General features: G+C 41.9%; 1 protein-coding gene across 1 annotated transcript in view; it reads left to right on the top strand.

Annotated features, from left to right (window-relative positions):
* The window catches only part of PPM1H (protein phosphatase, Mg2+/Mn2+ dependent 1H), a 249,697-nt gene that overhangs the window by 97,414 nt on the left and 138,700 nt on the right, over window positions 1-13,583 (top strand). The window contains exon 2 of the mRNA XM_054580033.1: window positions 2,106-2,271. Within this exon, the coding sequence (XP_054436008.1) occupies window positions 2,106-2,271 (166 nt within the window). The remainder of the gene's footprint in view (window positions 1-2,105; window positions 2,272-13,583) is intronic.

The raw sequence follows: 13,583 nt of genomic DNA, 5'->3' as shown, positions 1-13,583 counted from the left end.
TCAGCCTGACACGCAGCTATTGGAGATCAGTGATGCTTTTCTTGTTTTGTTTTACTAGGAAAAAAAAATGACCTGACTGCAGCATGAGTTTAGGAGGCAACGGTCAGGGTAATGTCAAGTTCCAGAAATAGTAGCTAGACCCTTATACAGAGGATAGTATGGAGGGGGCAGTCGTCACGAACTGGTTTTCCCAGATGAACCTCCACTTCAGCTGTCCCTAGGGAAGGCGCTCATGTGGGAAACCATGGGGGTGTGACATCCCCATCAAGTAAATAGTCCACGCCAAACATGTTGCTTTGGACGTCACTTCCAGTGACTAAGAAGAGGCAGGTGGTATTTTTGAACCTCCTTCTGCCTGGTTTTGTTCTCTAAGGATGGACATAAAAGGGAAACTCCAGTCAAATGCATGTTGTGTCTTAAGAGCTCCAGCTACAAACCCCTGGACAAACCCCATGGGCTTCTCTGGAGACCAGTGGGTCGGACCCACCCATTCATTCTTCCTCTGGGCCCAGTTCTTTCAATCAAGTGATACTGGTCAATTAAAGAGGAAAGATAGAAGACTTACTGTGTATGCCAAGGCTGCCCAAAATATGTAAACTGGCACATAAGTGTTCACATGTAACAGATGGGAATGAACTTTTAAATTATTGCCGTTTTTCCAAAATACTTATACTTTTAAAAAGAAATTTAATGTTAAAATGTATGAAACACCTCCATAGAATCCCAGGGTTTGGCAGAAGAGTGCTCGAACCCCCACTCCCTTAGGTCTCGCGGTGCTCAAATCTCAATTTGCTGTTTCCTGTTTCGCTGTGGTGTATATGTGTTGGCTTATGGATATCTATACAGTTTCCAAAACTAAAGACTATTTTATATAAGATGTGAAATTTGAATGAGATCTGCAGTCTGTTTGACAGTATTGTATCAGTGGCAATTGCTTGTTTCGATATTGTACTGTAGTTAGATAAAATGTTACCATTGGAGGAAGTTGGGTGAAGGGTACATCTGTATAGTACTATTTTTGCAATTTTTCTGCATCTATAATTATTTCAGAATTTAAAAGTAAAAAAGAAGTCATTTGAAGACAGTCATACTTGTTAGGAGGGAGTACAACCAGAGTAATACAGCGGTGTAGCACACCGCACTTACAGAGGGGATTTTCATTTATCTTATCTTTGAAAAACAAAAAATCATCTTCTCTCTCCATGCCACTGAGTTCTATATCCTCCACACTCACTCTGTCACTGACGATGACACTGTTGATGTTTTTGAAAGAAACATCAAGGAGAGCTCTTTTGGGAAATCTGTTCTAGCTGCTGCTTAATTACTTAATAAGAAAATGGTGCTGAAACCCAAACTCCATCTGCAGTCACCTAATACACAAAAAGGTATATGAATAATGTAGCTTGTTTTTTGGAAGCTTTCCTGTGCTTAAAACATTTAGTAATTCAGCCAAAGCAGTGTCAACATACCATACTGTCATAATGTGGCCAGTTGTACAAATCAGTGTCCTACACAGTCTGACGTAACGGTACACTGTGATGAGTGCTCTGCAGGAGAAAAGATAAAGGATTAACGGTAATCAAAAAGAGTGAACCTCTGATCCATTCACTTCTCTGTGTGTAAAGGGAAAGGGAGCAGGCAGTAATGAACTGTGGGTCTCTGTTCCCCTGTATGTTACAATACAACGTGCTATAAATTACTGCCTTGCTCTTTGATAAGATTGATGGTGGTTTTGCTCTTTCTCACTTGGAGAAATGCACCAGAATCCCCGGAGCCGGCAGCTCTATCTTCCTTGTTACTGCCAAAAGAGTGATTATCTTGTCTGTTTTGACTATAATGGATCAATGGAGTTGTTCACATCTCTCAGACACCTGTGAAGGTCAGCTGAACTCAGAACAGTGCTCTAGTAAATGTTTTCATGTGTGCTCATATAACTTCTTTTTTTAAAAATCCATTTACTCAGGAACACAAAAGGTCCTTTGCATTAAGTGGGGCACTAGTTTGGCACCAGGTGTGGAGGCAAGCTTGGCTGACTCCGGCGACGAAGCTCTCAGCCTTTCGGGAATCACTCTGTCTGACCACACCTTTTCTGGCTTCTTCTCCAGGGTTATCAATGCTGGGAAGAGCACACACAACGAGGACCAAGCCAGCTGCGAGGTGCTCACTGTGAAGAAGAAAGCAGGGGCCATTACCTCCACCCCCAACAGGAACTCAACCAAGAGACGGTCCTCCCTTCCCAACGGGGAGGGGCTGCAACTGAAGGAGAACTCGGTAAGGCCCTCCTGTTCTTGGGTGAGAGGAGCATGCACACTCTGGCCCCACTCTGAGATGTTCGAGCTGAAGCCAAGTCTGTCTTGGGAGAGAGAGGAGCAGTGTCCCCAGAGCTAGTGGAGTGGCGGGTCTGTGCTCAGGCTGTCAGTCAACGCTGAAGGTGACGTATGTATGAGGAACCGTATTTTTTTTAAATACCTATGTATTTTTAACCTTGAAAGTAAATAAAACACCCAAATCATATATAGAGTTTACTGCAAGAATTAGTTTATAGAACTTTGGATGGATTTAAGGTAGCCACCACACGAGTTTTGTGAAGGAGCTAGTTTGGCAGCTTCTCACAAGGAGTGGAAATAACTGTCGCCATTGGCTCACAGCCCTGCTATGACTTCGCCCCTCTCTTCCTGTTTCCTGCCTGTTGGAGCCTGTGCCTGACGCTGTTGCAAATCAACACTTGTTTCCCTTGGCCCAAAGCCCTGCATCCCATGGGGCGACCCTACAGGCAAACCATACAGCATTTCTCCTCTCTCCAGTTTCTGGGGGATAAAGCAGACATCTTCAGAAAACTCAGAAGAAACCCTCCGGAAAGAATAGGGATTGACTGGCACTCTGCCCACGGCAGCTTATGTGGTCCTGCGCAAGAGACAGCGAATGGATGACCCAAATGTGGCTGTTTATTCTGACAATCTTGAGGATATTTTTGTATATAAATTTTTACAGGCTTGCAAAGGACCTAGGATTCTCTTTGTAGACTAAGAAATAGTGTCTCACTGCATTGACAGTTAGGAAATAAGCACCAATTTATTTCGATAGTATTACTTCAGTGGTGGTTTCCAGGCTGAACGAAGCATTGATTAAACTTGTCCCACAGTCTAGCTGTGCAGTGGACAATGACAGCGGTGAAGAGTACAGGCTCTGGAGTAGACATTTTGGCACAGTCCATCACTGACTTAGTTATTTAATTTGGGGATAGTTATTTATTCTTTGCACTTCAGTATCCTCGCCTATAAAAATGAATAATGATGGTGGTAATTACAAAATACGGTTAGAATAGGATGGTCAGAAGTAGAAAATTCAAAAGTCCATAGAAAATGTTGAGCCAGTGTCTTCATTACTCAATCCTTGATAAATATTAGTGATGATTATCCTGAAATTAGTTCCCCTTGTGTCATTCTCTATGGGTCATGCCCACTGAATTTTGTATGTTTGTTTATTTGCTGATTTGGAGAGCACACAATTTCTTTCATGCCTACTTGACAGATTTTGAGGATTGAGTTGTCATGGAAAAGGGCTTAGAAAATGTACAACATTAATGATAATTGCATATGTGTACCTGTGACTTAATGTGTCTTTCCCTTATGTTTCCCCCCTGTCACTAGGATATACAGTAATTTTCATAAAAATAAGTCAGTGTTGATATTTGGTCCAAGGCCAGTTGGTGACAGCATTTTTCCTTCTTGCGAAGTTCCTCCTATAAATGGAGCCAGGAGTACCTTTCTAAGTTCCTGTTCTGAAGCACACTGTGCTGCCTTTTTTAATGTTATGTACTATATTTCCCAAGATTTACTATTTTAACCACTTTTAGGTATACAGTTCGGAGTGGCATCAGAAGCATTCCTGTTAATGGGTAACCATCTCCAGCATCTCTCTCCTTTTCCTCCCTCCCCCATTAGGTTGCTTCTGGCAACTACCATTCTACTTTCTGTCTCTGAATTTGCCTCCTCTGGGTACCTCATGTAAATAGAATTATACAATGTTTGTGTTTTTATGTCTGGTTATTTCCTTTGTCATAAAGTCTTTAAGATTCATTGGTATGTAGAATGTGTCAGGATTTCATTCCTTTTTAGGACTGAATACTACTACTTTGTACGTACGCATACCTTTTTGTTTATCCATTCATCCCTCGATGAACACTTGATTCCATCTTTTGGCTACTGTGAATAATACTGCAATTCCCAGAGTGGAATTGCTGGATGAGACAGTAGTTTTGTTTAATTTTTTGAGGAACCGTCGCACTGTTTTCTGCATCAGCTGTGCCATTTTACGTTCTCACCAGCAATACACAAGGGTTCCAGTTTCTCTATTTCCTCACCAACACTCATTACTTACCTTTTTTTTTTTTAAAATAGTAGCCACCCTAGTGGGTGTAAGGTGGTATCTCATTGTGGTTTTGTATTTCTTAGTGATAGGGATGTTGAGCATCATCATATGCTTATTGATCAGCTGTATGTCTTTAAGGAAATGTTCAAGTTCTTCGCCCATTTTTAAATTAGGTTGCCTTTTTTTAATTGTTGTTGGCCCTGTTTTTTTAAAGCTTGAAATACTCTTTGAGCACTTGTCGTGTACTAGGAACTAGATGCCGAGAATTCAGCTGGGAATACAGCGGACAGAAATCCCTACTCATAGGAAGCTTCTATTCATTGAGGAAGACAAACCGTTAAATTACATAACGTAGCAGATGATCAACTTTTGGAGAAAAAGTAAGGAAGCAGGAGTATCGGAAGTGTGAGATGCAAGAGGCAGTTAAAGAAGGCCTCACCAGGAAGGTGACATTAGGGCAAAGCCGGGAAGCGCAGTTCTTTGGAGGAAGAGTGTTCTAACATCCCAGACAATTGCAAAGACCCTGAGATAGGACTTGACCTGGTATTTTAAAGAACCAGCAAGAAGGCCCGTGTGGCTGCCGCAGAGATAGTAAAGCCTGGATTGCAGAAGATGTTGTCAGAACGATACTGAGAGCACAGCTTGGCCATCTGGCAGGCCCTGAAAGGCCCGTTAGCGGTTTTTGGTTTCTACTCAGAATGAACAATTCATTAGCAGAGGACAGTGGACACACTGCTTAAAAGAGGCCAGTGATTTTTCCATCTTGAAGACATGATGGAAATATGGTGGTACCTGGGGAAGGGTGGTGACATAGGCCCCAGAGGAAGAAAATGCCTGCAGGAGCCGAGTGAGGTGGGTCAACGCCCCCCTCCCCCCAGTGAATCTGTTTCTTCATTCAACAGACAGGCATTGAGCACTGAGGCAGCACGCTAGGTGGGGATAAGGAAGTGAACTCAGTGCAGTCCCTACAGCCGGGCTGAGGAGGCAGGCAGAGCCAGTAGGCAGCAGAGTGAAGGGAAGTGAGCTTTAGGAGAAAGATGAAAAATCCAGAGTGTCTGGAAGCCTGGCTCAGACTGGTCACTGGTAGTTTGAGAAGCAACAGAGGAGGGGATATGGTGGATTAGGGAAGGCTTCCTGGAGAAAGTGACATTTGAGCTGCCATTTTGAGAAGTAAATAGGGACCAACCACGCGAATAAAAGAAAGGGCAGTGTCTGCCAGAGGGAACATGCATATGCCAAGGCAGGAGGTGCCAGAGCATGTGAGGCATGTCTTCTGGTCCTGTAGCCTGGGCAGTTGCTTGTGGAGCGTGATGAGGCAGAAACAGCAAGCAGGTTTCTCACACGTGAGCCATTTAGTTGCCCTGATAAGCTGGAATTCCAACCAATGACTTTAGACAAGAGCATAATGGACAAGACAGCGACGGCAGTGGGGAAGCTCACGTGGGAAGGCTAGGGGAGCAGACTGGAGGCTGGGACGCTTACACGTCTGGCTCAAGCAGAACTCCAGGCGAGAAATAATGAAGGCTGGATATCGCAGTGATTAGAGCAAGATGATGTGAGGGAGAAATTTAGGTGACCTGATGACCAGCTGGAAGTGGACCGCTGCAGCAGGCTCCAGTTTAAAGGTGAGGGGATGGGCAGGAATGACTTGAGTTTGAGTGTTCTAACTTCCCAGGTGGAAGTGTTTGGCGCTCAGGAGCGACTCTAGGGAGGCTTAGATTTCAGGAGTCGCAAGTCCAAAGAAGTTCCAGGAAGAGAGCGGAGCTGGAGGGAGGGGAGGCGGCTATGCTGTGGGCCACCGAGGTCAGAACAGCAAGGATGAAGAAACAGACAAGTACTGTAAGCCAGAAACGGAACCACCAGAGAAATGACGACACCATTACCTCATTTGCAGACAGAGGGGTGACAGGATGGAGGGGGCAAGCGGAGACGCAGGGGCTCCCTCCAGAATCGGGGGGAGTGATTTCTCCTTCCTCTCTTGACCTTTTCATCCCCCAAAAACTTAGGAAAGTCAAAGTAAGTATTTTACACAGACTTTTTTCATGCATATCATCTTCTTATTGGATATTGAATAAAACCTAAAGTTTTCTGTAAAATACCATTGAATTCACACTAAAAAACGGAATGATGATAGGAGGTTTTTGTATGTTAGGAATATCAGTGATATGCAGAGGAATTCACTAGAAGTATAACTTTAGGAGTATATTTAATGACATTTCTTGTATTTAGTGGCAACAGGGTAACTGGGTAGCAATGAAATGATTTTTTTCTTATTGCAGGTAATTATTAATTGGTGTAAAGATTTTAAAGCACCTTTACGCCATCTCTTAATGCCAATTCATAGAGAAATCTTTTAGCCAAAGGAGTTAAAATAATTGTCCTTTGTGAAAACAAAACTTTAAAAAAATAAAAAAATAAAAAAAACTTGTGGAGCCCTGACCAGTGTGGCTTGGTTGGACATTGTCCCACAAACTGGAGGATTGTAGGTTCAATTTCTGGTCAGGACACATGCTTGACTTGTGAGTTCAGTCCCCAGTCCCTCTCTCTAAAATCTATAAACATGTCCTTGGGGTTGGATTTAAAAGGGGGGGGGGGGGGGGAGAGAGAGAGAGAAAAGAAAGAAAGAAAGAAAGAAAGAAAAACTTGGTGGATAAAATGATACACACTCTATATATCCTGCCTCGCCTGACTTCCATGGGGCAGTTCTGAAGCAGTGCTGTTCCCCTGTATTTGGCTGAGCTCTTAACAGCAGCACATAATTTATAAGAAAACACAAATTAATTTCAGTTTCCATCTACAAATAAGGAAGACATCAGGAGCTAAAGGAGCAGTCTTTGAAAGAGGTCGTAAAACTTAAAAGGGATACAAATAAAAGAGTTTCAAAGTGTTCTGCACTGTAGTATTTTATAGCCTGAAGATACGCAGGGGGACATGGTTGGGTTATTGTATTTCCTCTTACAAAAGACTCAGTAATGCCCTAGCCAGTGTGGCTCAGTTGGTTGGAGTGTCATCTTGTAAACCAAAAGATCCTGGGTTCGACTCCCGGTTAGGGCACATACCTGGTTTGTAGGTTCAGTCCCTGGTCTCTGTGTGTATGAGAGGCAACTGATCAGTGTTTCTTCCTGGCATCAGTATGTCGCTCCCTCTCACTAAAACCAATAAGCATGTCCTTGGGTGATGATGGGGGGGAAAAAAAACAAACTCAGTAATGGATCCAGTTTCTTTTTTAATTTAGAGATTAGTGATATAATTAGTGAAATATAAACATTACTCTTTTGAGGAATAGGAAAGAAGTTTTGAAGTCTCTGAAGCTCTAAAGTGGATATGAAGGAGAGAAGGATATCCTCTGTGACAGGGTCGGCCTGGAACTTCCCCTGTGCCGGGATCGCATTGGGTGGTTTATGTGTGAAGAACCTTAGGCCCACAGCCAGGCAGGTTGGAGGGAGATACTCCTTGGCAAAGTGCAAGCCTCTTAACATCTCACGCCTCCAATAATTTGTTTGGAGACATAGGGTGGGTGTCTAGGAAAGAAGAGAATCTAAAATGCTGGTACTCCCAAAATACACCTTCATAAGATTACTCCTTACGAAAGATGATGTAAACTTGCTGGACAATACCTTATTCCTAATAGCCTCCTGCCTGACTCCCAAGCCTTGTGGGAACTAATCACCATTCCTGGGTTTTCTTTCCTTTGATTTGAGAGGTTTTAAGGAGTCTTTATTTGTCACACTGATTGTCAGCCACATGTGGAAACATAGCCTTTCCAAGAGCTTTGCTTTTCACCTGGTGAACAGACACCAGGTGAGTTCAGTCTGGAGGGCATCTTATAAACCTAGGTCAGTGTTTAGAAGTCCCTGTCCTTCCCAGCCAAGGAAAAACTGGGGGAGTTCATCACCACCAAACTAGTATTACAGGAAATGTTAAAGGGACTTTAAGAAGAAGGAGGGAAAAAAGATAAATATGAATAATTAAATGGCAATACCTACACAGCTATCAATAATTACTTTAAATGTAAATGGATTTGTAAAAAGCTGCATTAGCGATACTTATTTCAGACAAAACAGACTTTAAAACAAAGGCTATACCAAGAGACAAAGAAGGATATTTCATATACATTAGCCAAGATATGGAAGAAACCTAAGCGTCTATCAATAGATAATTGGATTAAAAAATGGCAGTACACAAATATACAATGGAGTATTACTTAGCCATAAAAAAGAATGAAATCTTACCATTTGCAACAACAGGGATGGACCTAGAAGGTAATTTGCTAACTGAAATAAATCAGACAGAAGAAGACAAATATATGATTTCACTTACATGTGGAATCTAGAAACCAAAAAACAATCAAACAGACTCATAGATACAGAGAACAAACTGATGGTTGTCAGGTGGGAGGGGGTTTGGTGGGCTGGGTGAAGGGATTAAGAAGTGCAAATTGGCAGTTACAAAATGGTCATGAGACGTAAATTACTGCCTAGGGAATATAGCCAATAGTATTGTAATAACTGTGTCTGACCACAGGTGGGAACTAGACTTACCCAGAGGGTTACTTCCTAAGTCACATAAATATCTAATCAGTGCTCTGCACACCAGAAACTAATATAATGAGTGCCGCAGTCATCAAAAAATAAAAGCTCCTGTCCTGAGGTGTGTGAGGTATGTGGTAGGAGGTAGAGCATTGTGGCAGTAACCCGCGACTGACTCCCTGTTTGGCACAGATTGTTTGGGGTTTAAGATTAGACTGTGGACACATGCCTCCCAAGTCTTTTTTTTTAGGAGCACCCTCATGTTGTATAATTTAGTCAAAATACATCAAAGTATGTGGTTTCAGTATCTATTAGTTCAGTGTCTAATTACAATAACAGGAGATGGTTTTGTCACCATTGTGGCCAAGTTCATCAGCAGGGGAGAGGAAAGCGGATTATCTTTCTCAGCAGACTCTAGGGCAGCCTTGTGGGAATTCAAGGCAAACAGGATCAAATTGGGGTGGGGAGAAGTAAAAGGGAAATGAGAAGGGGCTGCTTCAATTCTCTGGAGTCAAGATTTGCTGTTCTTTTCCTCTGTTTTTGCAAGGACGTTCCCCACAGGACATTAAATGAAGGCTGCCAAATTCGGTTCCACTGCAGCAGTCCTTTTGGGGTATTTGGCCCTCATTCGACAGTCTGCTTCCTGCAGTGATATCAGCTTTAAAAAAGAGAAAGAAAGAAAGAAAAGAAACAATAGGAGTGGACTTTTATTTCTCTCATTGTGTTTATTACTCTAAATTTTCCCTCTTAATTAAGGTCTTTGTTCTCTGCATGTCAAAAGAACATAACCCTTCTATTTATTGACTTACATTCTCTGAAGCCGTAGGGCAGTGGTTTCTCTCAAAACTCTTAGTTCCAGGGACTAGGACTCTCACCAGTGATTCAGGATGACTTGACAACCAGGAATTGTCAGGCCGAGGTCAGTTAGAGTGACTTTACAGTTCCCTCCTTGGTGGGTGTTGGTTTACTCTTAAGACCAAGTTTGACCAAAGATGTGCATAGTAGCTGAGAACATAACTAAAACTTGGTTCCACAATAGCAAGTGTTAAGTATTCCCACTGTAGCAAGTGTTAAGGCTAAAAGAAATAAAAGTGTCTCCTTGCTTCATTTTTAATCTGATTTCCCTGCTGATTTAGGTGGGAGGAACATTGCCAAGGACAATAAGCTCTTGAGATTTTTCTTTTCTTCTTTCCTTGTTTTTTGTTTTTTGGTTTTTTTTTTTCCAAATCCTCACTTGAGAATATGTTTATTGATTTTAGAGAGGAAGGGGGAGAGAGAGGAGAGAGACATCGATGAGAGAAAGACACATCAGTCGGTTGTCTCCTGTACACACCGTGACTGGGGTCAAACCTACGGCCTTGTGGTGTATGGCACAATGCTCCAACCAGCTGAACCCCCAGCCAGGGCCTTCCTTGCTTTTCTAAAAATGCAGTCCTCAGCAGTCATGAGCCAGACACTGATCTTAGTATTTTGCCAGTATTAACTTATTTAACCTCATAATGTTTATGGAAGTATGTACTGCTAGTTTCTTTATTTTTCTGATAAAGAAGCTGAGACATGAAGCTGGAAAGTGTGGAGCTGATTTCAACGCAGGCACTCTGGCCTCAGAGTCAGTACTTGGAACATGCTGCCTCTTTATCCATTAGCAGTTGGGAAGTATGGCAGGAACATCTCTTTGGAAAAGTCTGAAATGACTCCTAATTTTCAAGTGTATAATTTCAATATAATATGACACTAAATATTTTCTCATTTCCATTATGATTTCTCTTTTGATTTAGGAGTTGTTTAGTAGCATACCCTGCTAACTCAGCAACTGGGTAGCGGCTCTTACTGACTCAGGTGAAGAACAGAAATGAAATTGTTCATCATCTTATTTTCCATATAATTTATTTCATCTTGCTAAATTATCGAAGTTTGCATAAAATCATGGCAAAAAAGAAAAAGCCGACTGATTGAATGACAAACATCTTGAGTTTGAATCTCAGCTTTGCCTCTCATGAGGTGTGTTACCTTGTCTAAGTTACTTGATCTCCCCAAGCCTGTTTCCTCATCTGTGAATTGGGAATAATAGTTTCTGCCTCATAAGGGTTGTTACAATTAAATGAGTTAAAAAGCAGAATAGTGCTTGACATGTGGTAAATGCTCAGTAAATACTATCCGTTGTTGTTATTCTAATAGTGGAGTTTGCAGCCACATTTCATTGTTATTTCATATTACTTACATTTTTCTGTAATCTAATTTAGGGGGAAGTTGTTGAGGTATAAAGTAATAGTTTGTAAACATTCCCAGGATAATTTATTAGTCTAGATATAACAGTTATTTTTCAACCAGGGTACTACAAGAATTTTTAAAACATGCAATACCAGACTCTTTAGTCAGGGGCACTGACTACTTTTTCCTTAGATTGTCAAATTTAAAAAAAAAAAAATGGCAACAGCCATCACAAGAATAACCATCTGGTGTGAATGAATCAAAATTACACCTGTTTTGTACAAGATAGGCAAAAAAATGTGTTTTTGGTGTGCCACAGAATTTTAGTAATTAGTTTATGTGTGCTATGAGATGAAGAAGGTTGGAAGTTGCTGGTCTAGAACAAAGCACATTACAACTAAACCAAAATCCATTGCAAACTAGATACTTCCTATCTCTCATAAATTAATTTAATATTTAGTTGGTATATTTTAAGATAAGGGACTAAATTGCCAGTTAGAGACAAACCCCAAATTAACCAAACTAATGCTACATCTTACTGCCCCATAATACTGGAGGAACTGAACCAAAGAAATCTGTTTTCTATATTGTCAGCTTCTAAGAAGGAAGCAGCATTCTCACTTAAGTTATATGAAATAAGTGATCTTCCCACTGGAGAGCAAAATATTTGAACAGTTTAGTCAAAAAGATATCTTTTTTTTTTTTAAAGCAAACTATGCAATGGGCATGCTTCCAAGTAGAGAGCAATAGAACCTGGGTCAGGCTCTGCCTCACCTCAGTTTCCCCATCAGCCTCCTCATCCCCCCCTTGCTGTGTTACTGTGCAGGTCAGATAAAGACCTGGAGATTCAGAGCACTGTACGTGAAATGCCTGGAAGTTACTCTAAACTCTGAGTTACCCTCCTCGCGGTGATACCTGGAAAACGGGCCAGAAACTTTACGGAAAACAAGCCATAGGGCACTCACTTAGAGTGGGGAATCAGAAGACTGGGTCTAGTCTGCATGTCCCCAGGAGGAAAGAAGTCACCCCTTTTCTTGGGCGGTGAGGAAGGAGGGGGAGCTAGGAGTACCCCATGCTCATACTCAGCCTTTTGTGAAATCAGCCATGGCATTTGACTCAAAGTGGGGTTTCCACATGTGTGATAGTCCTTCCATGCTGTTGCTAGGGCTCCTTCCCAGGGTATCTAAATGCCTCGCTGGTGGGGTACAGAAGGGAAGAGGAGTGTCAGAGGAGCTGAGTGCTTGTGTCGGGGGGGCAGGCAGCCAGGAGGACGACCTCGCGTTTTCCCATGGGACAGCTGTTTCTAAGTCACAATCTCTAAACCACCAGTTAAAGACAATATTTTTGAATATGTGCCTTCAATATATTTTTTCATTTGTTGATATACATATTATATTTTATGTCATATATATTTATACATTTAAAAACTAAAGGCAATAAGGATAAAAAGGCAATATTTTAAAATAGTAATAGCTAACAGTTATATGGGGTTTATTGTCTGCCAGATCAGTTGGTTTAAGTGTTTTTCACACCGCGACTCATTTACTGTCTTGCTAAAAGCAAAGACCCCATGTTCCAATTTGCCAGTGTCTCAAGGCACAATTCATCATTATCAATAGCAAGTATAATTCCATATTTCAGCTCTCTCCTTGAGCATTGCAGGTACTTTCGTCTAGAAGGATTATTATTGTCATATATGACTAGACTGGCTCTACTTGGAATTAGTTAAGTGCCAGCTGTGACATGCTTTTTATTTGCTCACATTTTCTATCAGTACTTTCTTTGCAGGAGTATTTTTTTAAAACTCTTTCCCACTTTGTTAGGGATAATTTAGTTAAAAACGGAGTAATATAATGGACAAGACCACCTAGTGGGCGCACAGGTTCCTACCCCGCAGGGTCGGAATATGCTAAGGCTAATGGATGTGTGGGAGCATCCCCATTCCCTGGAGACAGATCACAAACCTACCACCTGAGGGCGCCAGAGTCGGTCTGTGCGAGAAATACTAGCAAAGTTTGCTTACTTCAGCTTTGGGTGAAAAAAACATAAAAACTGCTGACTTTCCTCCCACATTCTGCCTGACTGTTTTTAACTCCCCCTCTGTTTTGTGCACTTTATTGTGCAGAGTACTCACCTGGGAGGGAGGAGCTGTCAAGGGGGGTTGTCAGTTGCTAGACATCCGTATGGTGGGTAAGAGAAGGCAAAGCCCTGGCTTCTTTAAACTGGTACAAATGTGTCAAACCCTCATAGCTTGGTTTTCTTTGTGTTTCCTGCCTTACATCTCAGCAGTCCTTTCGGACTCCGAAGGAAACCGACTAGAATGCCCCTTTCTTTGTCAGCACGCCATGAGAGGGGCCACCCCATTGTCTCCCAGGTGGTTCATGAGGCTGGTTTCCCTGTGAGGTCCCCAAAGTTGAAAAGGCTTCTGTTTCCATGGACCTAAAGTTTAGGCTACTGATTTTTGACATACTT

The sequence above is a fragment of the Pteronotus mesoamericanus genome, unplaced genomic scaffold (genome assembly GCF_021234165.1).
Source record: "Pteronotus mesoamericanus isolate MK-2021 breed Mesoamerican mustached bat unplaced genomic scaffold, CSHL_Meso_final contig_56, whole genome shotgun sequence".
NCBI classification, from domain to species: Eukaryota; Metazoa; Chordata; class Mammalia; order Chiroptera; family Mormoopidae; genus Pteronotus; species Pteronotus mesoamericanus.
This window is presented reverse-complemented; position numbering and strand designations above follow the sequence as displayed.